Genomic DNA, 27,868 nt, shown 5'->3' on the forward strand with positions numbered 1-27,868 from the left:
CAGAAGAGCTTTCACTTATAAGAAAAAAATGAAAATGTGCCTCCACACCCTAAAGCCTGGGAGGAGAGATGTTTAACTGCATTCCTATCCTCTAACAACAAACCAGCCAATGCGTCTGAACCCTGGATCGGCTCTGAAGAGTGATTCGTAACGTCTCTGTGTAAGTTTGAACATTTTGTTTCATTGTTACATCTGTGTGTCATTGTCAACCAAACCAGGGCTCCAAGAAGTTATACTTCAGATCTTTTTGCTTTCTGTTTATGTTTTTGCGAACGTACCGTCTCTAACGCTATACACAAGTATCTTCCAGTTTGTTTTTAGGTTACACTTTACTTTGAGCTGTATGTAGAAGTCTCTACGGTTTAGTCTACGAACTAAGTTGCATGTTGTGGTTTAGTGGTGATATCTATGCAGCATGCGTGTGAGAAGAGCACGAGTGGGTGTTTGCTTGTCAACTGCTTTTTAGACTTGCAAATACACGGGCAGATGTCTGATAGCAAAGAGTCACGTGGGTTATAAGCGTGTATTTACGCTGGAATCGATTTGAATGAACTGTACATATACCATTTGTTTCCATAGCCTCTTTGTTTCCCTGTTTTATAACCGTTGTTAAGGGAAGAAGACACTGTACTGCAAAATAAAAATAAAGTTTGACACTCACATGTTTTTGTTTTTTTCAGGGTCAACATGACGACCCAGAAAGAACCACAGAAGGAGCTTTCAGACCCGGGCAAATCATCCGGGCCCAACTCCTGGTCTCGGGTCACCTGTCCCTGCTGTATTTCCAGTCACATAGAGCCTTTGGTTTTGATCCAACTGGCTGAAAATGTTCAACACATCACCAAACAGTGGATCATGTCAACGATATCGGCACCTGGGAAGAATGGAGGTGTGAGAAGATTTTGATTTCGGGAAATAACATCTACATTTATGCATTTGGCAGATGCTTTTATCCTATGACATTTACATTGCTAACCTATGTTATCTTTACATCTGAAATTGTTTTAATAACATACTCAAGTTTTAAATAAATTTTGTGTCTTCTGCAGGGGCGCAACTTTTAGTCCATCCCGGTGAGGACATGAAAGGAGACATGATAGTTGTGGCGGCCCCTCGCTGCACTCTTCTCAGGGTGACCGAAGACCTTGGGCTCTGTAAAACCTACCAGGATGGCAACATGACAACATTTTCCTATGATGACAAAGACAGCTTTCTTAACATTGGTACGGTGAGAAGATACATACTATATGATGAATATAATAAAGACAGAAATCTAATTTTGTGCAGGTAACACTTTATTTTGATAGTCCAATATATCCATTATACTAACGTCTTAACCTAGTAAAGTCTTGTCAACTGCCAGTCTTTATAGTATTATGATCACCCAACAGAAATTCAAATGACAAAAAAATGATTTTCAAGACTGACATTTCTTAGTATTTTTGTCTTGTTTTCAGTAAAATTATCTAAAAATTCTTAAATTAAGATGCTTTTTCTTGAATATCGAAAATATCAAATTTAAGTGATTTTGTGCATAAAACGAGCAAAAAAGAATCTGCCAATGTGGTAAGCAAATTTTTTCTAGAATTTTTCTTGAATTACACTTTGATTTTCAAGAAAAAAATGTCTTAGTATTTTTGTCTTGTTGTCAGTAAAAATATCTAAAAATTCTTGAATTAAGATGCTTTTTCTTGATGAGTAACAGAACCCAAGAAAATAAGTCTAGTTTTTAGACCAAAAATATCAAATTCAAGTGATTTTGTGCATAAAACAAGCAAAAAAATCTGCCAATGGGGTAAGCAAAAAAATCTTGAAAATTTTTCTTAAACACTAAATTCAAGAAAAATTCTTGTTTTATGCAAAAAATCACGTAAATTTGATATTTTTGGTCTAAAAAACTAGACTTATTTTCATGGGTCCTTTTGCTTGTCAAGAAAAAGCATCTTTATTCAAAAATTTTGATATTTTAACTGAAAACAAGACAAAAATACTAAGAATTTTATTTCTTGAAAATCATTTTTTGCAGTGGAAGTGTTTAAGAAAAAATTTCAAGACCTCCGGTATCATCATGAGTGGGTAGCACACGCTCGACGATAGCTCCGCATTAAATCCGGTATAATTCGTTCAGAACATCTTTAATAAACAACTATTGTAAGGAAAGGAACTAAGTTTCGAGTTATAATTGATTATCCGTATTCACACTTGGTATATTCATAGTCAAGCATGCCTGGCAAACCTCGTAAACCAGCGGATCAGGCCGCAGTCGCACATGGCTCCGCCTCGGACTCTGCTACAGAAGACGCACCGTCCGGAAATGTACAGGACACGGGCAACGTAGCGATTCTTAGCGCAATCTCCTCTTTGCGTTCGGAAATACACTTAATCAAATCTGATATCGGGGATATGATAGACTCTAAGATTGAACAACTTGCTGTCTCTATAAGAGGAGAGCTCAACGCGTTTCAACAGGAGGCAAGCTCCGCGATTTCAGCTGTTAAAATCACCGTGGACGAACACGCTTCAAAACTGGCTGGTTTGGAAGCTAACGCGTCAACCTCTTCGGATACAGTAGCCAGGCTTGAACAAGAAATGGGCCGTTTAAAGCAGGTGATCGAGCAGCTTTCGGACAAATGCATGGACCTTGAAGGTCGTAGTAGGAGGCAAAATATTCGTATACTACACATCAAGGAAGGGGCCGAGTCTGGAATGAAACCAAGGGACTTTGTCGCACAACTACTGATGGAGGCATTATCGCTAGACAATCCGCCGCTTGTTGATCGCGCACATCGGGCACTGCGAAATCGTCCCGGAGATGATGAACCCCCGCGAGCTTTCATTATTCGGCTACACTACACCCACGAAATGGAAGAAATCCTGCAGAAAGCGGCCAAGATGCAGCAAGTCACTTTCAGGGGACGAAGAATTAACATCTTCCCTGATTATCCTCCAGTAGTTGCGAAACGCCGTGCGCTTTTCAAACGAGCAAGGGAGTTGCTAAAAGACAAACCCGGTGTTAAGTACGGTTTACTGTACCCAGCAAAGTTAAGGGTTTCACACAATGGCAGAGAACATTATTTCACGGACCCGGATAAGGCCGTTAAGTTTGCAGAAAATTGCTTCGGTTCAGATTGATTGTTTTAAGATGTCACGTACTAAGTACGATCAATATATCACTCGTTGAGTGTAAGTGTGTAATTATTTGATACGTGTTAAGTTTTATAACCCCAACCCACTGTAACTGTTCCTTCCTTCTATTTTTTATTTTTTTATTTGATGTTCTACTGACACTCTTTTGTGGAGCTATGTTAATTTAGTGTTTGAAGGTCGACGAATAAGGTTTTTTTTTTGTTTCTCTAAAATATTTGCTTATTATACTACTGGTTTTCCAATACCAACTGCTTATTTTCAATTCACTTCGTGTCGCGCCGCAGGTTCTAATAGTTGTCGGCTAGATGGCGGGGTTGACGTTTAAGTTAATGGGAGGGTGTGGAGGGGTGATGTTCAAGTTAGTGGGTGGGTGGGGAGGAGACCTGTTTAAGATATCTCAAAGTGGTAAAATGTGTGGTGAATCAGATGATAATAATACATTTAGTCCTAAATGATGCAAACTAATACTGTAACATAAAGTAACAGACAAGGTTTTGCTTTTGCTTCATGGAATGTGAAAGGTTTAAATCACCCTGTTAAAAGAAGTAAGGTGCTGTCACATTTGAAATCGCTCTCTGCCGATGTCATTTTTTTGCAAGAAACGCATCTGAAACCTGAATCTAAGGATAAATTGAGATGCAGGTGGATAGGAAGTGTATATCAATCCAATTTTTCTGTTAAAGCTCGAGGTGTCGCTATCCTAATACGAAAAGGTGTGCCATTCAAACTTAAAACCTTGAAAGCAGACAAAGAGGGTCGATATATTATACTCTCTGGTGAAATATTCTCCTTTCATATTACTTTAGTGAATGTCTATGCCCCAAATTATGATGACCCAGATTTTTTCAAGAAAGTGTTCGCTCTTATTGATAATATGTCCCAAACCAATCTCATCATAGGGGGGGACTTTAACTGTGTCTTAGACGGGTACTTAGGCTATGTTTACATTAATGCGTTTATCCTTTAAAACGCGTTACTTTTGCTACGTTTACGCCTTTCATCTACACTACATCACCGTTTTCGACCCTCATAAACGGATTCGTTCGCAAACGCTGAAGACCCTGTTTTAGTTTGAGAACTCAGACGTTGCTCTGAGTGTAAATGAACATAGACGGAGTCTTATGTAAACGAACAGCTGATATTAACGTGACAGCGCATCATTTTCAAAGTAAAAATTATTTTATTCATGTAAATGTTGGTTTGTTACGGAGGTTTTGCCAAAAATAGTAAACATCTACCAACCAGCTATTATAAACGCTATATCGGATTGTTTTAACATGTATCCTTATAGATAATGTCTGTTTTATATGAATGTTTGAGTATTGTTGGGTTTAATGTGTTTATGTTTTGTTTAAATTTAGTTAGCTTATGAAAGATAGACTGTAATTTTAAATGCCATATAGGCGTTGTAAAGGCTAATATGAAGGGAGAATTGTAATGGGTCAGACATTATTTTCCAGTTTAATGTAAGTTTTGTTTGCTAAAATGAATTTCGTTTCAGATAATTTGTCTCTTAATTTTAATCGATGTTTTGTTGATAAGTTTTGTGAATATAAATTAATAAAAACAATAAACTCATCGTCATTAATATATAATGCTCTTTTAGGCGTTGCGCTTTTAGCTATTTGTGTGTTGCTAGCGGAGGACGTGCACGGACCTCGCACACTTTTAAAAATTAATGCAATAAGCATTTCTGGTAGGCTAAATTAATACTTCACTTCTTACTATGTTTGATTGAAGTTGGCATTTGCTAAAATTTATTTTTTGCTTCAAGTTCGCTACTGTTTAGTACTGTTCACTTGAATGCTTTCTTTTTAAATCATAAAGACCTTTCTGTTTAGTTATAAAATAAAAATTAACCTATTAATCATATTAATATGTTGTAGGGGGTAGATAGAACAGTATAAGACTTTCCCAAACACATTTTTATAGGTTAAAAATAGTGTCTGTTATAGTTGCCAGCAAAGGACCCAGGTATGAATTTTTGTCAATATCGCACACCCCTAGGCTGCGTAAACGTGCAGGTAAGCTATTATTAGAGTAATAAGTTATTTTACACTTTTATGCGCATGCCCAGTTACATGATTGGTCATGTTTCATGCGTTTATGGTGGTGTATAGTGTGGATGAAGATTCTTTTTAAAATGCCAGTATAAACGAGGATCGTTTTCATTTTAAAATGCCGTTTTTAAACGCAAATGCTCTAATGTAAACATGGCCTTAGACAGGTCATCTTCTAAGAGAGCTCTTCAGTCTAATTCAAGAAATTTTTTAAATGTCTTTATAAATAACTCTAATTTAGTAGATATATGGAGACTTTCTCATCCCACTGAAAGAGATTATACCTTTCACTCACACGTCCATAATGTATATACACGCATTGATTATTTTCTGGTAGATAACAAATTAATCTCTAATGTCATGAATAGTAAGATCCATGATATACTATATCAGATCATGCTCCAGTCACACTTGAACTTGTCTTTAGTAATTTAACATCCTCTCGTCCTGTATGGAGAATGGATTCTCGACTAGTCAATGACCCTAAATTTGAAGAGTATATGCGTACACAACTGGAAATATTTTTTGAGAATAACGATACCCCTGAAGTTTCATCAGGATTACTTTGGGAAACACTGAAAGCCTTTATTAGAGGTTGTGTTATTTCTTATCAGGGGTCCAAAAATAAACTGTACAAAGCAAAACTTTTAGATTTGGGGAAGCAAATTCATTTATTAGATAATCAAAATGCGCAAAATCCCTCTTTAAAATCGCACAAAAAAATTCTACAATTAAGATATGAGTATAATAAAATTGTTTCAGACAAACTAAGTAAATCATTTATTTTCATTAAACAGAAATATTTTGAATTCGGTGAAAAGCCACATAAACTACTTGCCAGACAGTTACGTAAATTAGAAAATGATAAGACAATTCATAAGATCAAGACAAAATCTGGAACACAGTTGACATCCTCTAGGGATATAAGTAACTGCTTTATGGAATACTATTCAACGTTATATTCATCTGAACCTTCCACTGACTTTCAAATTATGGAAACATTCTTAAATAACTGTAATCTTCCCTCTCTTACTGAAGATGAGCGTGATTCCCTTAATAAGGATATATCTTTAGAAGAGTTAAAAAGTACAGTAAATTCCCTAAAGAATAGTAAAACTCCGGGTCCGGACGGCTTGCCCTCTGAATTATATAAAAAATTTAATGAAATTCTTTCCCCCTACCTACTCAGAACTTTTGAGGATGCATTGACCAATGGGCTACCATCGACATTCAATGAAGCAATCATAACTGTTATTCCTAAAAAAGGTAAAAATACAGAAGAGGTGGAAGGATATAGACCGATCTCACTCCTTAATGTAGATCAGAAAATATTATCAAAGATACTTGCAAATAGACTTGGTAGATTAATGGGTGGCTTAATTCATCCTGATCAGAATGGATTTGTTCCTGGGAGGAATGTTTCTCAGAACACACAACGTCTTTTTCATATAATGCACCACCCCAAAGCTATCCAAGACAACCTGGTAATAATCTCTCTCGATGCTGAAAAAGCATTTGATCGAGTGGAGTGGCAATATCTCTTTGCAGTGCTTAAAAAATTTGACATGGGCGATACTTTTATAGATTGGATCAAAACCTTGTATAAAAGTCCTTTAGCTCGGGTAATAACCAATAATACCCTGTCTGATTCCTTTAATCTCAAGAGAGGGACCAGGCAAGGCTGCCCCCTTTCTCCTCTCTTATTTGCCTTGACCGTAGAGCCCCTTGCTCAGTCTATTCGTTCCAATCCCTCTATTCACGGCTTTAATACTTTAAACACAGAAAATAAAATCTTTATATGCAGATGACATCCTGCTATATATTACCAAACCACATGATAGTCTTCCGGTTATTATGAACACTATTAATGTTTTTGGGACCTTTTCAGGATTTAAAGTTAATTTAAATAAAAGTGAGCTAATGCCCATTGGACTAAAAGATTTGTCTTCTATTCGGTCTTCTCCATTTAAAGTTTCTATGGAAAAATTCACATATCTTGGAATTGTAGTTACTTATAAATATTCATCGCTTTTAAAGGCTAACTTTACCCCTTTAATCTCCAAACTGCAAGGTAATATACAATTTTGGAGAACACTCCCAATCTCGTTAATCGGCAGAATAAATGCAATTAAAATGATTTTCTTACCTCAAATACTGTATCTATTCCAGAACATTCCTATTTTTTTACCTAAATCATTTTTTAAGCAATTAGATTCGATTATTCTTCCTTTCTTATGGGGATATAAAAACCACAGAGTTAAAAAGGCGCACCTTTGTAAATCTAAACAAGAGGGCGGTCTGGCACTCCCAGACTTTCGTCTTTATTATTGGGCTTTCTACATAAGATTAATTACATTGTGGTTGGATGTTCATAATACCCCTCCGGATTGGCTCCAAATAGTTTGTGATCAGTGTTACCCCTACAATCCAGGAGCGGTGATTCTTTCCCCTGTAACTTTAGACCACTCAACTTTCAATAATAGTATTGTAATTCGGAATATAACGCGTATCTGGAAACAGATAAAAGAATACTTCAAGATAAAGTCCCTATCGTTTTCAATTCCCATTGCTAAGAATCCATCATTTAAACCATCAATATTGGACAAGACCTTAATGCAATGGAAAGAAATGGGTCTATGTACTATTGGGGACCTTTTCATTGATGGGGTCCTGGCATCCTTTAGTCAGCTGCAACAGAAATTTAATTTTTCTCAAAATAATTTTTTTAGATATCTACAGATTAGGAATTATATACGTGCCCATATATCTTCATTGGAAAATACTTCACCCTCAATTATTGATAAGTGTGTTGATCAAAGTAAAGGAAGTAAAAAAGCCTTAGCGATAATTTATGATCTGCTGCAATCTTTTAACTCTCCCACTACTAGATTTCTTAAGGAAGAATGGGAGAAAGAATTTGGAGTAGAAATTTCTGAGGAATTATGGCAAGAGAGTTTAAAGGATATTAATGATCATTCTATCAATACTAGACACTGCCTAATTCAGTTTAAGGTCATTCACAGACTACATTATTCAAAAAAGAAACTGCACAGAATTTTCCCGAATGTTTCACCTCTTTGTGAAAAATGTAATTCGGCTGATGCAGACTTGTCTCATAGTTTTATTTTTTGCTCAAGTATACAGAGTTATTGGAATGGAATTTTTAATGTTCTTTCAGAAATTTTTAGGGTACAAATGCAGCCTGACCCAGTATTAATCGTCCTGGGACTTTCTGAACATATACGTTCATTAACAAGAGGACAACACAAACTACTTGCATACAGTTTAACTACAGCAAAAAAACTACTACTGTTGTTCTGGAAGAAGAAGGAGGTGCCTACAGTCAAGTTATGGCTTGGAGAGATGACTTCCACTTTACACTTGGAAAAAATTCGCTACTGTTTGAATGGGAAAATTGAGCAGTTTGACAAAATCTGGTGCTCTTTTCTCTGTTATCTTGATGGGAACTCTATGGACTAATGCATCTTTTATTGTTGTCATATTTTCAAATTTTCACCATATTTTACAATTTAATGTAAACAGGTCTGGGAAGTTTTTTGTTTGTTTGTTTGTTTATTGTTTTTTTTTTTTGTTTTTTTTTTGGTAAGATTCTGTAAGATTGCAATCCTTTTTTTTAAAATCTATTTTTCAATAAAACTTAATTGATAAAAAAAAGAAAAAATTTCAAGATTTGTTTGGTTACCCCATTGGCAGATTGTTTTTGCTTGTTTTTCGCACAAAATCACTTGAATTTGATATTTTTGGTCTAAAACTAGACTTATTTTCTTAGGTCATTTTGCTCATCAAGAAAAAGCATCTTAATGCAAGAATATTTAGATATTTTAACTAAAACTTTTTTCTTGAAAATAATTTTTTGCAGTGTGGATGTTATAATCCTTTATCACAGCATAATACACAGAGGCATTGATGCCATTTGTAAAGTGCAAACACTGTTACTCATTCATTATTCATTGTTATTTATACAGTAAATTGCTATGATAGACTTGCAAACCTGCATTATTTTCCATTTCATATAGTACATCAAAATAAGCATAAGCATTAAAATGATGCTTGCTGGTTACAGTAATAAATATCAATAATATAATACAAAACCTAATACATTCAGATAAAAAATATGTGGATATAAATATATTGTGACTGTGAAGGTATGTGTCCCTGTGTCCCATGTTTCACCAGACAACATGCAGCAGTTCCTGACGCTGGCCGAAAGGCAGTTCATCGTCAAATATGAACTGGATTCCATGAGAGCCTTGGAGGACCAACGTATCCCAGGGATCCCGGCACCCAAAGGGAAGTTGAAAGCCAGAGAAAGCATCTGTAAGTGTGTGTTTGTGTGTGCATGTGTATGGTTTTTTTTGCAGAACGGTATACTACAATACTTCTCATACTTTTTGCAGTAAGCACTGGGCAAACGTTGCACGGTATGCAAATTGTCTATAAGGATGGAACACCCAGATGGCATTCTAAAGTAAACAAAATGTATAGCGTGCGTATCTTTTACATGTATCTTTTCATTTTCATGCTACCCATGCTGTTTTAAAGCATCACCATAGTGGCAACTTGTTTGCTTTTAGTCATATTAGTTTCTTACAATACTCAAATAGCTATAGTTTACATTTTCTGCGTTTTAAGTTTTGTGCTCCTGTATAGCTCAGTGGTAGAGCATTGCGTTAGCAGCGCAAAAGGTCATGGTTTCAAACGTGTTGATAAAATGTAAACCTTGTAATGCTCTGTAAGTGTCTGCAAAATGCATAAGTGTATGTATAGTCCAATCTAAGCATGAACACCAAGCATTAATAGAAGTGATACTTGCTTCACTAAAAGTATATAACATATTTTGCAGACACACTTAATTAAAAAAACAATTGCAAAAAGGAACCTTAGGGTATCACCCCAGCAACAGAAAAGGTACTTTTTTATACCTTTATTTCTGACAGGGTACCCTGAATCATGCTTGCATTATGTGAAAGCAATGTAGCATACCAGTGCTTGAAATGTGTATTACTGCATACTGAAAATCACTCAAGTATGTATGTAAGTTACTTTTATTAAATTAAATACACGTATGACACCATATGTGACAATAAAATAGGGAAGTTTAAAGTGGTTAACGCATGCAAATCTTGGTTTGAATCTTGCTTGCAATATGTAACAGTAATGTAGTAACCACTGTGTGAAATGTGTATCACCAAAAAAAAAAATTCACTTATAACTATATGACAGGCATAAAAGTCAACTTTTAAAAACAAAATGGAGTTACAACACCATTCGTGACAATAAAATAGGAATGTTGTTAGCAGCTAACACATGCAAATCAGGGCTATGCAGGTATAAATCCTGCTTGCAACGTGACAATAATGTAGCACACGTGTTTCACTGCATACTAAAGTTCACCTGTGCATAACTACTTCATGACAAACATATTACTTGTCTTAATTGTCAAACATAACATACACTTTTAGCGATTTCTGTAAATTACACAGTATTTTACTGTAATATGAACTGTATTTTACTATAGAACAGTTGTACAGTATTTTACTGTATTTTAAAGTTGAATAGTGGGAAATATCCTTTTTGCAGCAATGAAATACTGTATTTTTAAATATATAGTTTTACAGTAAAAACAAACTATACTGTAATATATTACTGGTAAAAGAGCCATAAAATTACTGTATATTTCTCAGTAAACAATATACTATACTGTAAATTCAATTACAGCAAGCTAAGGGGTGCTGTAAATAGTAATACACAGTTTTTCCTGTAAGTTAGTTTACAGAAAGTTACTAGCAAACTGCTGGCAGTAAGTTACTGTATATTTTACCTGACATTTTTTACAGTATACAGTTACGACACCATAAATGCCAATCAAATAGAAACAGGAGCGGTTAACACATGCAAATGTATAATATGTAAGGTATAATTAACGCTGTGCCGCTTTACCACCTTGGGTGTGCATGTGTATGGTGTTTTTTGCAGAACGGTATGCAAATTGTCTATATGCATGGAACACCCAGATATCATACTAAAGTAAACAAAATGTACAACGTGCGTATCTGTATAGCGCTGTCCCTGTATCATGCTTGCATTATGTGAAAGTAATGTAGCATACCAGTGCTTGAAATGTGTATCACTGCATGCTGAAAATCACTTAAGTATGTACATAACTATATGACAGACATAAAAGTTACTTTAATTAAATTAAATACACGTACGACACCATATGTGACAATAAAATAGGGAAGTTTAAAGTGGTTAATGCATGCAAATCTTGGTTTGAATCTTGCTTGCAATATGTAACAGTAATGCAGTAACCACTGTGTGAAATGTGTATCACTAAAAAATAAAATTCAGTTATAAATATATGACAGACATAAAAGTTACTTTTAATAAATAAAATACGGATACAGCGTATTTGTCATATGTGACAATAAATCAGTAATGATGGAAGCAGTTAACACATGTGCAGGTTTTAATCCTGCTTGCAATATGTAACAGTAATGTAGTAACCCCAAGTGTGAAAGTTTATGACTGCATACTGAAATTCTCTTTTCTATAACTATATGACAGACATAAAAGTCAGCTTATAAAAATAAAATAGGGTTACGACACCATATGTGACAATAAAATAGGAATGTTGTTAGCAAGTAACACATGAAAATTAGGGCTATGCAGGTATAAATCCTGCTTGCAACATGAAAATAATGTAGCGCACGTGTTTCACTGCATACTGAAGTTTACTTGTGCATAACTACTTTATGGCAAACATTTTACTTGTCTTAATTGTCAAACATAACATACACTGTTAGCGATTTCTGTAGCAATTACACAGTATTTTACTGTAATATGAACTGTATTTTACTGTAGAACAGTTGTACAGTATTTTACTGTATTTTAAAGTTGCATAGTGGGAAATATCCTCTTTGCAGCAATGAAATACTGTATTTTTAAAATTGATAGTTTTACAGTTAAAAATAAACTATACTGTAATATACACTGCATGAAAAGAGCTGTATACGGACAAATACGGAATGGGAAATCCCTGCTCAACTTTAGGTTTGCCAGATTTTTGAGGCAGAGTGCTTGGAAAGGTAATACACCAAAGTAAACCCGTGAAACATCCAGAAACCTTACGTTTGTGGATGTATGTAGGAACTGGTGGAAGTTTCCAGGAATCCTTACAGCTGGTTGTGAGGAGCGGTGGGTGTGAGGTGTGAACGGCTTTTTATATGTTAATGACCCACAGGTAGAGGTGTCTTCTTTGTTTTCAGAGCTGAGTGGGGTGGGGTGGGGGGTTAACCATGTCTCTTTAAGACAGCACATACAGTATTGTGGTACATAAAAACTGTGTTTTGTAAATATGTTTATTATTAATATAATTTAATTAGTCTATTTAAGAAACTAAGCATCATTCAAAATAACTAAAATTCAATGGACACAATTACCATTTTAATGTGTGAAAATTATGTCTCTGACTCAAGAGAAATGCAACAAATGTTATTTCAGAATATATATTTCCAACACTTTGAAAACATGTCTCCAACTGCCCTAGGTCAGAATATTGTGAACGTATCTCTCAATGCTGCATACATCGTTTAAAGGAAGCCGTTCAAATGACATCATGTAACTCATTTTTGCTAGCTAGGATGTTGATAAATTAGTCAGTGAAATGTAAAGCTGCTTATTTTTGCTGATGTCTCATGATTTGAAGTTCACTGTTTCTATTGTTATTATAATTCTACCCTAACATTTCATTAAATCTTTTAAAATAGAAACAAAAATATCAATAGACAGGTCTATAATCTAAAAGACAGTCTTTCACATGTGGATGCAAAACATGTTGGGTGAAACAGACTGACAAACTCGGGTAAACATATCTGCAGATACCTGTCAGCTACTGTACTTCTAGTCCAGAGGTGCCCAAAGTTGGCCCACAAAAGACCTTAAATTTTTTTATGTTTCATGCATACTTGAAGGTGTATAAAATGCATCACAAAACCTAATGAACTCGGGTACTATAGGCTAAAAATGAAGAGGTTGCGGCAGTGGCACACAGAGAAAAGGATATTTAAAATTGATTGGCAAAACGATTTCTTTTTCCTACAAACAGCCTTGGAAAATAAAACTGCATTAGTTATGCATAAACAGAGTAATGTTTGCTTATTTATTTTTAAAATATTAGAAAATTATAAATTAGGGGTTATCAGGGCAACTTTAATTTTAATATAACACAACAACATTTACTTTTGGCCCACGGCCCTCAGTCAGGTTTGGCCCTTGTAAGGAAAACGTTCGGGCAACAATGAATGTTCTAGTCTATCTGAGGAGGTAACTTTTAGCATATGATAATGCATGCTTGCACAAAGTCAGACCACATATTATAATGTTTGTCTTCAATCAATCAATTTAAACAAAAGAGATGGGGACTTTATAATATAATAAGGGTCCATATATCACAGTGAAAAAAGACATACATGTATTTTTACTTTAACATGAACTAATGCTGAGTTACAGCATATCCTAATAATAAACTATTGAAGAGTCATCATTAACTACGACATGTTTTTCATTGTTAGTTAATGCAGTCATTTACAATAAATTAATTTGAGTTCATGTTGTAGTTAAGTAAGTTCAGTAAGTTACATGTCTTAACTCAGCATTAGTTTATATTTACTAATATTTAAGTAAGAATTCATTTAGGTATACGTTCAATGTTTCCAATGATGAGCAGTTAATCCACTAAACCCAGAGATAATTCCTGAGGCATGTTTAAAGAGTTTTGTATTTCATCAAGAAGGTGCTGCTGATTCACAAAGATTTTATATTTAAGAAAATCTGAGCATCATTCCAAATAACTGTTAACATGTTTGTCAACTAAACATGTTTTGTAAACGTAATAAACTTTATAAAAATATTTTTTATTTTTTATTAATAATCAAGTATAAAGAACAATGCATAGTGTGAAAACGCGGATTATAAAAAGTATATTAAAGAAAAGGACTACATTTCCCAGAATGCACCTGCACCTACTCATCTGCCCCCACCCTTCAGGTGCGACTGCTCAACCTATGGGCTTGACGGGAAAATTCAAAATCGCGAACCGTTACTGCCTGGACTACTCCGTCTCTTGTTTGTTTGTTTGCTCATTAACAGTAAGGTAAGTTTGATTTAATTCATTTGTCTGCATCGCGCTGATCGGTTGCCTATTTGTTCATATTATGTTATTAACTATGATTCGTTTTTGTCTTTATACTAGAACTGTTTGAATTTAAAGCACAAACAGTAAAACATTAAGGTTATACGTGGTACACAGCGGTAAACATGAGGTTAAAAATACGCGAAGTAACATTCAAACCGGGCTGTTAAAAGAATCAATTCGATGTTTAAATTTTTAAAAACAAAACTTTAAAGAAGCCAAGATGAGACGTTATTTGCTTAAAATGAACAAAACAACAGTAACTCGTGTGTTTGAAATGTTAGCAGCTAGCAAGTGTCTCTCTGCTATTTTAAATGATACAGACGCTCTTTTGTTGTTTTAAAAGCTCATTCAGTTCTGGTAGATGCTGCTTATTTTTCAAGACTGTTTTAATAGCTTTATATTGATTTGTAACAAAGCCAGCTTCACTTTAAGAGAACCTAGATGCTAATTGTAAAGAAGCTTGGAGTCATAATATATTTAAACGTTATATGTTTGCTGTTCTTCATCTTTTTAAATATGAAGTCTATACATGTTTGTGTTTACAGAGGTCATGTACACTGTGGTCAACTTTGTGGACGATGAAGAGGTTTCTGGGTAAAGATGATGTATGTTTAATCATTCAATGATTACATTAAATTAAAATCAAACATGTTAAATAGTAAACGGATGTATTGTGATATGTGATTTTAATTTTTAATTCTGTGTTTGCCAGAGAAATATAATGAAGTAACAGTGAAAGCTAAAACATCAGACTGATCCAGACACTGAAGAAATTGATGTCACTGCAATCTGGCCAAAATGATGTAAGTTTAATAATTAAATTATTCAATTAAAAAGGTTAAATCGTAAATAGATGTGTTATGATGTATGTGATTCTATTTTTTTTATTCTGTGTTTGATAGACAACTATATTGAAGTAACCTACTGTAATGAAGCTGCAGAACAACACAGAGACTCTGAGGACATCAACACAGAAAATGAAGTAAGAAGATTTATGAAGTATTATGAAGTTCTTTGATCATATATTGTTGTATCTTTGTACAGTTTAATGCAGTGGTTCTTAACCTTATTCCTGGAGGCCCACTGCTCTGCACATTTTGTATGTCTCCCTTATTTAACACACCTGATTCAAATCATCAGCTCATTAGAAGGGATCTCCATGAACTGAACTACGTCTGTCAGATAAAAGAGATATACAAAACATGCAGGGCAGTGGGCCTCCAGGAATTACGTTAAGAACCACTGGTTTAATGTTAACTTTCTAAAATGTACAACTTTAATTCTATGTCATTTGATTTGTCGTGTGTATGTGTATTAGTATTATGCCAAATACTTATATGTACTTTTATATTTCCAAAGGGCTCCAAAGAGATGTCTGTCCAGATGAGGGTGCATCAACGTTACCTTTGCTGACAAGTATATGCTTTACAATGTAAAACCTAACAGTTAACTTAACTCAAACCATTTAAGGAAATCGGTTGCCTTAACCCATTAAGTTTAAAAAAAAACATACATTTGAGTACTGTGAACTTAAGTCTTGTGCAATAATGCACTTATATTTAGTTAGTGTGAACTTAAATATAAGTGCATAACTGCATGTGACTCAATTTGTTTAAGTTCACAGTACTCAAATCTATGTGTTTTAAAACTTAAATGGTTTAATGCAACCGGTTTTCTTAAATGGTTTGAGTTTAGTTAACTTTTAGGTTTTACAGTGAGAAATTCTTGAATAATTCCAAGACAGAGCTCTGCAATTGTATCTACACTGCAAAAAAATCAGTTTCTAACTTAGGATTTTTATCTTGTTTTTAGTAGAAAACTAAAAATTCTTAAATCAAGATGTATTTTCTTGATGAGCAAAATTACCTAAGAAAATGTCTAGTTTTTAGACAAAAATATACAATTTAAGTAAATTTGTGCCTAAACAAGCAAAAATATCTAACAATGGGGTGAGAAAATTGTGCTTGAATTAAGTTTTTAAGAAAAAAGAAAACTTAAGATTTTTTCTCACACCATTGGCAGATATTTTTGCTTGTTTTAAGCACAAATTCACTTAAATTGTGTGCATTTATTTATTTTGTCTAAAACTAGACTTATTTTCTTAGGTCATTTTGTTCATCAAGAAAAAGCATTTTATTTAAATAATATTTTTACTGAAAACGAGACAAAAATACTATGTAAGAAAGTCATTATTTTGCAGTGTAGGACTGATTTCTTGAACAACAACTATATTGATCTTGCTTTATTTTATTTAGATATTTACTACATTACAGTGGCAGGTGGTGACTTCTTTTTTTGTGAGCACTCGATGCAAAGTTTGTCACAACATGTATATAGCCAGTCATTTGTGTGGTTCAAAATATGTGTTCTGCGTGTATGTGCATCACGTGTTTTGACTAAACCCGTGATGCACATGGTTTACATGAAGCAACAAACACATTTTAAAAACACAAGCAACACACATGACACTCCGAACACTTATTTTGAATTTGCACCCCTCGGATGAGCAGTCACGAGCCGCCACTGCTACATTACATTGTACTGCTTTGAATGTAATTTTTATTGTTGCTTTTATTTTGTTTTATTTTACTCTAATATTGCTTTCTCTGTCTGTATATTTATGAGTTTAAATAGTATTGTTTATGTATGCAACTTTTAATATTTGTTTATAATATTTTGTTATTGTGACAATTGTGAATTGTTCAGTTTTTTATTAAATAAACCTATTAAATTAAATTCAAGTTTTTTATTTTACATAAGGGTTTTGGGGTGTATATGAATATAAATATGAATATATATATATATATATATAGTGGGGGGGTTTTTAGTCTATCTGCATAGCAGGCAAATAACCAATCAAGTCACTAAGCTATGAGGGCTTGGGTTGGGCTTAATACAAAGTGTAACCAATCAAATGATCTCAACTGGAAAGTTTCAAAGTTGTGTCCCAATAGTTGTCAGAGTTTTGGGAGGGGGTTTTAAAAGCAACCAATCAGTGTTGAGATTAAACACCAATGGAGACACTAGAATTGTGCAAAGGTGTGAAATCCCAGTACCTCTGCAGGTGTGAAAATGTCCCCTGACCAAATCTTCAATGGGATTATTTGCCATGGCAACAAATGGCTGCATGTACCACAGGAATATCCCATCAGCAAGATACATCCGAATTGGTATCATTACGGGAGTTTCCTAACTTGGTGGAATTAGAAGTTTACCCTCAGTGGAACTAGTAGATACATCCGAAAATCAGTGGTGTTTACAGGAGTTTCCTAGTACGGATACACCTCTTTTCATGCAGTGATATTACTGGTAAAAGAGGCATAAAATTACTGTATATTTTACAGTAAACAATATACTATACTGTAAATACAATTACAGCAAGTTAAGTGGTGTTGTAAATAGTAATACACAGTTTTTACTGTAAGTTAATTTACAGTAAGTTACTAGCAAACTGCTGGCAGTAAGTTACTGTAAGTTTTACAGGAAATTTTTTACGTTATACAGTTATGACACCATAAATGCCAATGAAATAGAAACAGGAGCGGTTAACAAATGCACATGTATAATATGTAAGGAATAATGAAAGTTGTGCCGCCTTACCACCATGAACGTGCATTATTTTCAAATAATTCTAAAGACCGGAGTCAATTACTCAGCTGATACCACGGTTACCAGAAAAAATGCTCTGGTGCCTATTTTTAAGACATTTGACAGGTTAGGTGTGGTGCATTTTACATAAGAATCCTGCTTGCAGCATGTGAATAATATAGCAACCCCTTGCATCAAAACTGTAGATGGAAAATAGTTTGCTGCACTGCTATTCCAAACATAACATCTCTCTCTCTCCTTCTCTCTCTCTCTCTCTCTCTCTCTCTCTCTCTCTCTCTCTCGGAATTGCTTAGTCACTGCAGCCCCCCTCCACTGTAAACCTAATATGGTATTGATGTTTTGTCCATCTCTCTCTCTCTCTCTTTCTTTTCTCTCTCTGTGGTGCAGTACAGAGGCTGGAGAAAGTGGGTGTGATTCGCAACGTCACACCACTACATGACCAGAAGAAGCTCACAGCTTTAGGGAAAGAGTGGTACTCTCACAAAAGCCTCTGGGGTCAACCACTAGGTATACAGCACACACATACAGTGCATAACCAAATTCACCAATGACATTATTCAAATATTTAACATTACAGTGAACATAGCTTGTATAATGAATTAAGAACTACAGTATATGACACACATTAAGGTTAATTTTCAATAATAAAATACTGTTACGACAATGTATGTGACTATAAAAAAGAAACTAACACGGATAAAAGGGTCTGCTAAATGTAAATGTTTCAGGTTATGTAGGTATGAAATCTGCCTGTAACATTTGAAAAGTTTAGTCCAAAACGCTATACTGTACATCCATTTTGACTAATTTGGGTAAAAGCGTGTTTTTAAGAATTTACTTTTTAATACTGACCTGATACAATACTGATTTTGGTGGTAACTCATTTTAAAAAAAATGTCGTTTATCACGTTTTGTAACCAAACCCTTCATTTCTTAATAATAATAACAGCATGTCATTATTATTTTTCTCTACAGATGGCATCCAGGCTTATTTCGGTGGCACTATCGCGTATTACTTCAGCTTTTTGGACTTCTACACATTATCGTTGTTTCCTCCAGCCATCCTGGGCCTGTTCATCACCTTCTTCCTCCCCAGCGCAAACTTTTCAGCTAACAAAACGGCGGAGTCTGCGCAGCCAAAAGATGATGACGATCCAGTCAGTTCCTACATGGTGCAGGCTGTATTCAGCATGATTTGGTCCACAGTATTTATGGAGCTTTGGAAAAGACGGAGCGCCACCTTAGCTTATCGCTGGGGGACTTTTAATTTAGCCGAACAGTTCCAAGAACCCCGGCCGGGTTTTCGCGGAGAACTGGGCACCAATCCGGTCACGGGCCGACTGGAGCCGCTGTTTCCCGATTGGAAGAGAAAGCTCAGGATGGGTTTGGTTTCGGTGCCTGTGGTCGGGGTGTTTTTAGGCCTGGTGGTCTTGGGAATGACGGGGTTCTACTTTTTCGAGCGACTGATGTCAGGCTGGCACAAAGCATATAATTCGTACTTCACAGCTGTCTTGTTGTATTTTCCCTCCATTGCCCATATAGTCTACACCAACATGCTGGGGAATGTATATCGTAATGTGGCCTTAAAGCTAACAGAAGCAGGTAAGAATGTTGGATATTAAATGTGACCTTGTGAAAAAGTTATTTTTATGCTGGATTCACACCAAACGCGGTAGAGGCTGCAAAAACGCGCTATTCGCACGTAGTTGGATGCTTGAACATCTTGGGTTTTATTCGCTTCATTCGCACATGAAATTCTAGTCATTCGAGATATTCACGAGGAAATTCATGTCATGGGAGAGGCTTCTGCGACTTGAAAGATATATCAATATATCGACTGCATTTCCCCGCGGCATTGCTCAATTCGCGTCATTTGCACATCAATTCGCATCATGCAGCAAACTAGATGCGCGAACCGCTCCGCCCTTAACATCTTATTTACGTCGCGAGACCTCCAGATGCACAAAAACACGCCTTTAAAACATTGAAATCAGTTGCGCCAGACGCTCTATTCGTGTTGGTGTGAAAGCAGCATTAGTCAATATTAAAGATAACAAGGTTATATTTCTACATAATGTTCTTTACATTATATAGGATGATTTTATGTAAAAAATACTAAATCACATAGGCGCGGTCACAAATTAAAACCAATGAAATTGTCAAATTGATAGATTTATACATTAATGTTTATGAATCTCTTTTAAGAAAATCATAGGGAGGAATCGTCCTTCGATTATCATCATACAACCAAAGTCCTCGTGGTGAGTTTTGTAAATTTCTAACAAGTTTAAATTTGACAAAATGTTAAAAGCTCTCTCATTTCAGTGTTTCCTCTAGGATTTTTTCCAGCTGTGGCGGCAGGGGGCGCCCATGATGATTATAAATGTACATAATTTTTTTAAATGTAGAAAATAGGCTACAGTAAACTAACATGTATTTTTTATATATAATTTTCATGCTGTCATTTACTTTTCCTTATATTTATAGCATATTGCTTTTCTATGTTTGATCTAAATTGTATTTTCTTAAAAAATACGTGTTATAGCTTCGTACGGATCTTTCATTGTAGTTTTAATGTAGTGTGCAAGTTCGTGCTCGTGTTTAGCATTACAGAGCTGTAGAAAAGTCACGCACTCCTGTTTGATAATCTGCACCACTGTGATTGACAGAACATCCGAACAGTTATCCGACATCAGCAGCAATTTTATTCCACACCCGGCCTGTTTGACATAAAGACCCCGACCCGGTCACACCGCAAATCGCGCAGTTAAATATAAACCTTTAACGGTCTAACCTTTTGGTGTTGGATGTTAGACCCGCAATTAACTCTATTGAGTCCCAACCTGCATCTACAACGCAAATGACACGTTAATATTATTACACGCGTTACCTCAAATATTATGCGTTTTACCCAGGGGTACCCCGACCCTCCTTTCTGAAACAGATGAAACAGTCTCACCTTCTGCTTCAAGTTTTTATTACCAACATACTTCTCTTCCCACATGAATAATGCAAGTTTCCTTCCAAACAGATTAGACTATTAATGTCTTGCAGTCCCATATAAGTAGTATTCAGTATTTAGCCTTTTGTTTTTGGACAAATATCTTATCATTTAATGTGAAACTTTGTGAGGGTCGATCTAAAGCACAGAAGATTGACTGACAGCTGAGGGGTCAGCAGCGCGCTGCGCTTATAGCCTATATTCTGGATAACTAATGGCCTGATAAGTTGATAATATGAGTACAGTGATTCCAAATGAATGTCCAAAAACCTCGTCATATGTTAAATCAAAAGTTGTATAATGTCTTTTCTCGCAGCCCTGCGCTGCGTCGGTGTAGATATGCGCCGATGAACATCATATGCGTGATGACCTTGCAGCTTAAATTACCCTAAATTTATTGTCATACAGATAAAAGTAAAACAACATTCGAAACTTCAAATGATGTATTTTTATTTGTGTAAACTCAATAAGGAGAAAACCTTGTGCTTATTTAAAATCATTAAAAACATGACGTGCTTTCTGCTGGTTTGGTTTTAGAGCGCATCACAAAAAATAGCAGAAACTCAAATACTTTTTTATTCGTTTTGTCAATCTGATAATTATTTAAGTGTAACATATGTCGTGTAGGCTTATTTATTTTATTATTATTTCTCAAAACAGAGACTTAGCCTAATCATCATCTGTTGATTTAAATCTATTTGTGCATTAAACTAAACCCATGGGGGAAATTATGATATTTTAGGCGATTTATTTCTAAATAATTTTACAACGCGAATCCAGAAAGGAATTTATTTATTTCTAAAGACAGCCAGTCTGACAGGGCTATTTTGCGAGCTGCCGCCGTGGGTTTTGTCTAGAAGGGATACAGTAAATACAGAGAAGTTAATGATTATATTTGGAGGTAGGATTATTAGTATGAAAACAGCGGCTCTGGCTAAATGAGATACAAATACATCCTACAATCGTGTGAAATTTTGTGTTTAGAGTTGGGTTTGGGTGAAGGATTAGGATAAAACAGTGTTCATCCGGCATAATTTCGTTTGCTGTATCCCTTCTATCCACAACCGAAGGCGTGGCGGGGATGTTTTAGGCGTGGCGGGCCGCCACGGTAGATTGTATATAGCGGAAACACTGCATTTGTACATGAATTGCTAAGCGTCTGTTAAACAAATAAATGTAAACCCATTTGGCAAAAAATATATAATTTTAAATATTTTTAAAATATACAAAAAAGGCAAAAAAATATATTTACTGAAATATATTTTGAAATATGTTTACAAAAATGTATTGTTTACCAAAATATTTGTTGTATATTTTAAAGCATTTATATTTACATTGCATTGGAAGAAAAACTTTGAATGTTACAAGCATGTTACGATTAAAATTAAATATATTTTCAACTGCAAATATACTAATAATTTTATACATATTTATACATTTTATAGACGGTTTCATCAGATGCACGTGCGCTGACGCGATACACGTCTGGATCCGAACTTTACTTCCGGTTTCGTTTTTTTTTGTTGGTCTGACTAGTTGCTAAACTGATCTCTTGAACAAATGCCTCGTCGAAAATAACAAAGGTTTTGGTTTTCTAGGTAATCTATGTGTTGTTTTTTTGCTTGTTATATAACTGAACTACGTTTAAAGAACTTTGTTGTTATTTATTCTTAGCGGAGTTTACCGGAAGTTACGTGATGACCACAACAGCCGCTTGTTTATGTTGTTTATGTTGTTGTTTATTCTGAAACCGTCTATACTTAAATTTTAGGCCAGGAAATATATATTTTTTGCTATATGGGTTGTAAATGTAGAAATGTATTTAGCCCCTGAAATACATTTCGAAATATGTGTACATATAAAGGTTAAAACTATAAATATTTTTTAAATAAAAAAATATATTAATTAAGCTGTACTTTCTACAAAATGTATTTTACATATATTTATAACATATTTTTGACCAAAGATATTAATTTTTTTGCCATATGGGAACAATGGACTTATTTGTTGTGTTGAATAAAAATGTGTCAGGGTCCTGATCTCTCTCTCTCTCTCTCTCTCTCTCTTTCTCACTCAGTTTACTTTTTTTAATAATTTCGCTGTCCTCTTCCACATCGCTTTCTTCAAAGAAGACATTCCTCTACTGCGGAAGGTAAAAACATTTACTGACACATATACTGTTATAAAAAGATTTACATCCTTCACAAACATCTCATTGTTCTCTACAGAGGTTATCCTCTCTGCTGATAGTGACCCAGCTGGTGGGTCAGTTCACAGAGGTGGTGGTCCCTTACCTTGTGGACAGATTTGTAACATCTTCAGAGAGGAACCTGAAGGAAGATGATCCAGAGGTCGACCACCTTCAAGCTCAGGGAAATCTACCAGCTTTCCCAGTGAGTAGTCATTATTACAACTATTTAAAGGTGCATTGTGTAACTTTTATTAGGATATTTGAACAGAAATGCAATATAATATACATAACTATATTATCAGTGGTGACCTTACATAATCAACTGTATTGTTTTAATTACCTTACAATGAGCCATTTTTATTTACATACACCGCGGGTCTCCTTACATGGAAGTTGCTGTCATGTTTCTACAGTAGCCCTTAATGGACAAACTGCTCTATAGACTGCGTTTAATCACAACGTTGTCTCAGACAACGCTTGTTTGTCGTGTGACAGCTACCGTAGCTGCACTATGCATGAGCTGTGGACTGAGCCATTGGTTGCAATTCACAGGCTTAACACTAGCTGTCACTAAAACTCTACACTGTGAACCTTTAAAGGGATAGTTCACTTTAAAATTAAACGTCTGTCAACATTTACTCATTCTCATGTTGTTCTAAACCTGTATGATTTTTTTTTCTGATGAACACAAAATAAGATATTTTGAGAAATGATGGTAAACACACAGCTGATTGTATCCATTGACTTCCATAGTAGGAAATTTTTTTTGGAAGTATTGTGATAAATGATGAAGAAAATATTTTGATAAATAATGGTTAGCACACAATTGACGATACCCATTCCATCATATTTTTTTATTCCTACTATGGAAGTCAATGGTCACTACTATCTGCTGTGTGTTTACCATCATTTCTCAAAATATCTTTTTTTTTTGTGTTCATCAGAAAAAAGAAATTCATACGGGTAAATGATGACAGAATTACCATTTTAAAGTGAACTATCCCTTTAAACACACACAAAAAACATGTTGTGTTTAAAGGATTAGTCCATTTTCTTAAAAAAAAAATCCAGATAATTTACTCACCACCATGTCATCCAAAATGTTGATGTCTTTCTTTGTTCAGTCGAGAAGAAATTATGTTTTTTGAGGAAAACATTGCAGGATTTTTCTCATTTTAATGGACTTTAATAGAGCCAGCGCGACTTCACGTAATTGCGTAGTGACGTAGGGAGGTCACGTGCTACATATATGAAACGCACATTTGTGGACCATTGTAAACAATAAACTGACACAAAGACATTAATTAGTATCATTCCACATACAACAATGTCGAAACGGTCCTCCTTCTCCACACTTGTAAACACTGGGGCGTAGTTTCGCATACGTCATCCGTGACCTCTTGACGTCATGACGTATTGCGTGAGGTCGCGCTGGCGCTTTCAGGACCGGACCTAGACGAGAAGTTGTGGTTTAAAAATGCATATTTTTTATTTTTCTTGTCAAAAATGACAATCGTTTCACTAGATAAGATCCTTATGCCTCGTTTGGGATCGTTTATAGTCCTTTGAAACTCTGTTGAAAGTGTTAAGTATTAAGTGTTGGGCTCTATTAAAGTCCATTAAAATGAGAAAAATCCTGCAATGTTTTCCTCAAAAAACACAATTTCTTCTGTACTGAACAAAGAAAGACATCAACATTTTGGATGACATGGTGGTGAGTAAATTATCTGGATTTTTTTTAAGAAAATGGACTAATCCTGTAACATGTATTAAAAATACAACAGTTCAGATTGTTTTTAAATCACTTCTATGTTTGTCTCCAGGGCCTTTTTGCTGAATACATTGAGCTTCTGGTTCAATTTGGGTATCTGAGTCTTTTCTCCTGTGTCTACCCTCTGACCGCCCCTTTGTTACTGCTCAACAACCTTACAGAGATTCGTACAGATGCCTATAAGCTTTGCAAGCTCTTCAACAAGCCCTTCTCTGCCCCCGTGGCCAACATGGGTGTATGGCAGGTCAGAAATTGTGTGCAACATTTTTCCTGTGGCTGTAAACTGAAAAATAAACACTTCTTTAAAGAAGTGCCATAGTAGAAACCTTTTTTTTTTGGTTCCTCAAAGTATTTTTAATTCAGTCAGAGTTTTTACAAGAACCATTCTTTCTTACCTTAAGTCTGGAGAGCCTTTTTTTTAAAGGGGACATATCATGAAAATCTGTCTTTTTCAATGTTTAAGTGCTATAATTGGGTCCCCAGTGTTTCTATCAACCTAGAAAATGTGAAAAAGATCAACCCAGTAACTTAGTTTTGGTAAACCATTCTCTGCAAGCATGTGAAAAAATAGCTCATTGAAATTTGGCTCCCCCTGTGATGTCAGTAGGGGATAATACCGCCCCTTAATCTGCACTATCCAACCACAACACTGCTATTTAGTGCAGATATCAGCTCATTTGCATGTTAAAGGACACACCCAAAACAGCACATTTTTGCTCACACCTACAAAGTGCCAATTTTAACTTGCTATAATAAATGATCTATATGATATTTTAAGCTAAAACTTCACATATGTACTCTAGGCCCTAGGGACACCAAATATTTATTTGACATCTTAAAATCTTGTTAAATGTCATCTTTAAATACAAAGTCTGTTTTTGTTCAGATGTTAAAGTTTCTTTATGGAACCATACATTAAAAAATGGTTTTATTGTGGGTCTTTTATTAATAATAGTGATACTCTATGCATTGCTTTTATGTCGTTCTAACATTCAGTTGTATTTCTCTGCAGCCTGCGTTTGAGGTGTTAAGCTTCATATCGGTCATGTCTAACTGCTGGCTGTTGCTTCTGTCTCCGCGAGTGAGGGATCTCACACAGGATGCTGGTTTTAGCAGTGTACAAGTTCTTGTTATTGCTGTCATTGTGGAGGTAAGAATGTCGTTTTGTATCTACAGTGTTTAAATCGTTTATTTGGCATGGCTCATTTTTCCTTTCCTGATTCCTTCAGCATGCTTTGATCGCACTGAAGATGATTCTGGCCTTCATCATTCCCGATGAACCGGATTGGGTCCAAATCAAGAGGGAACAAATCGAGTATAATTCTATGCAAGCACTCAAGAAGCAGGTACAGCACACTGCACCATCACTTAAAATACTTTCACTGGAGTACAACTTCATTTTATTTACAAATGATGTACTGCCAGTGGCGGCTCGTGACTGCACTTCCGAGGATGCGCTAATTCAAAATAAGTGTTCGGATTGTCACGTGTGTGGTTCCCTTTTCCAAAATATGTGTTATGCGTGTGGAGAGATCCTGTGTGCATCACGTGTTTTGTCAAAATAAGTGCCTGCTGGAGATGCGTCAAAACCGTTTATGATAAAAGAGACGCTCACGTTCACAAAATACACGCAAGACACTCCCTTAACAGTAAACTCTGATTACGCATGAGATTGTGTCAACATTTACTCACCCTCAAGTTGTTTCAAACCTGTATATATTTTATTGTTTTGCTGAATACAAAGAAAGCTATTTGTAATTGAGCACTAAACAGGAGCACCATTGACTTCCATAGTAGGAAAGAAAAAATACTATGGAAGTCAATGGTGCTCAAAAATGATTTTATTACAAGTATCTTCCTTTGTGTTCAGCAGAATAAATTACTTTAATCTTCTTGATAAAATGCCTTTAATCGTTTTAATCATAGACTTATTCAATAAACCAGCAAAAGAGTTTAATTTAATGTTGTAGACATTACTGTACATTTGAAATGCTTTCTTTCCACAGAGGATTAAGCGAGTCAATGTGGGTGATGCTCTCCAAACGAAGACCAAAATCTGACCTCTTTCTTGCCAGAGATGAAGAACGAATGGTGTATTGCTGCTTAGCTGTAAAGCTATATGACACTACTGTACTGTATATACTGAGCTTGCTGATGCACCTTATGACCTAGTTTACCAAAGACAGATTCGGTATCGTTCACTGGCTTTATAAACCTCAATATTTTGTTTTTGTTTTTATTAATAGTGCCTTTTTTAAGTCTCCCGAGATTAAGGCCAAGGAAGTCATGACAGTGGATTTTAAATGTTAAATATACAAAAAATATCTAAATTAAAAATAAAATGCAAAAAAACTTTCTAGGTTAAAGGAAAACACCATTTTTTTATATTTTACTATGTTCTTACCTCAACTTGAATGAATGAATACATACCTATCTTTTTTCAATGCGTGCACTTAATCTTTGTTCAGCGTGTTGTGAATGTGTTAGCATTTAGCCTAGCCACATTCATTCCTTAGGATCCAAACAGGGATGAATTTAGAAGCCACCAAACACTTCCATGTTTTCCCCATTTAAAGACTGTTACATGAGTAGTTACACAAGTATGAGGGCACAAAATAAAACTTTTGTTTGGATCCTAAGGAATGAATGGGGCTAGGCTAAATGCTAACACTTTCAAGAAGCGCTGTACAAAGATTAAAAGTGCACGCATTGAATAAAGATAGGTATGTATTAATTCATCTTAGTTGAGGTAAAAACATAGTAAATATTGAAATATGGTGGTGTTTTCCTTTAAGGTTAAGGTTCAGAAAATAAAGCTCTGTTAAAAGCTCGGAAAAGTATAAAATAGGTAGCAAAAATCACTTTTTGTGCT

The 27,868-nt window shown here is 35.1% G+C and overlaps 1 protein-coding gene and 1 long non-coding RNA gene across 3 annotated transcripts; both read left to right on the plus strand.

The window, feature by feature from the left end:
* Positions 1 to 21: 21 nt before the first annotated feature.
* ano10b (anoctamin 10b) lies at positions 22 to 27,708 on the plus strand. 2 transcript variants are annotated; one of them, XM_065291628.2, is made up of 13 exons: positions 22 to 160; positions 681 to 889; positions 1,050 to 1,223; positions 9,405 to 9,545; positions 18,421 to 18,540; positions 19,009 to 19,635; positions 20,239 to 20,294; positions 23,112 to 23,186; positions 23,263 to 23,427; positions 25,049 to 25,240; positions 26,009 to 26,146; positions 26,226 to 26,342; positions 27,003 to 27,707. In XM_065291628.2, the coding sequence occupies exons 2-13, from the start codon at positions 688 to 690 to the stop codon at positions 27,054 to 27,056; spliced, it is 2,061 nt and encodes a 686-aa protein (XP_065147700.1). In that variant the 5' UTR covers positions 22 to 160; positions 681 to 687; the 3' UTR covers positions 27,057 to 27,707. The 2 variants fall into 2 exon arrangements, with proteins under 2 accessions (XP_065147700.1, XP_073669396.1); XM_073813295.1 differs by lacking the exon at positions 22 to 160 and having other exon boundaries at positions 682 to 889; positions 27,003 to 27,708.
* LOC135781260 (uncharacterized) lies at positions 12,225 to 16,204 on the plus strand. Its single transcript, XR_010545129.2, has 5 exons — positions 12,225 to 14,382; positions 14,970 to 15,029; positions 15,137 to 15,227; positions 15,327 to 15,406; positions 15,784 to 16,204. It is a non-coding gene; the product is annotated as an uncharacterized lncRNA (long non-coding RNA).
* Positions 27,709 to 27,868: the final 160 nt, after the last annotated feature.

This window comes from Paramisgurnus dabryanus, chromosome 23 (genome assembly GCF_030506205.2).
Source record: "Paramisgurnus dabryanus chromosome 23, PD_genome_1.1, whole genome shotgun sequence".
In the NCBI taxonomy this organism is placed as follows: Eukaryota; Metazoa; Chordata; class Actinopteri; order Cypriniformes; family Cobitidae; genus Paramisgurnus; species Paramisgurnus dabryanus.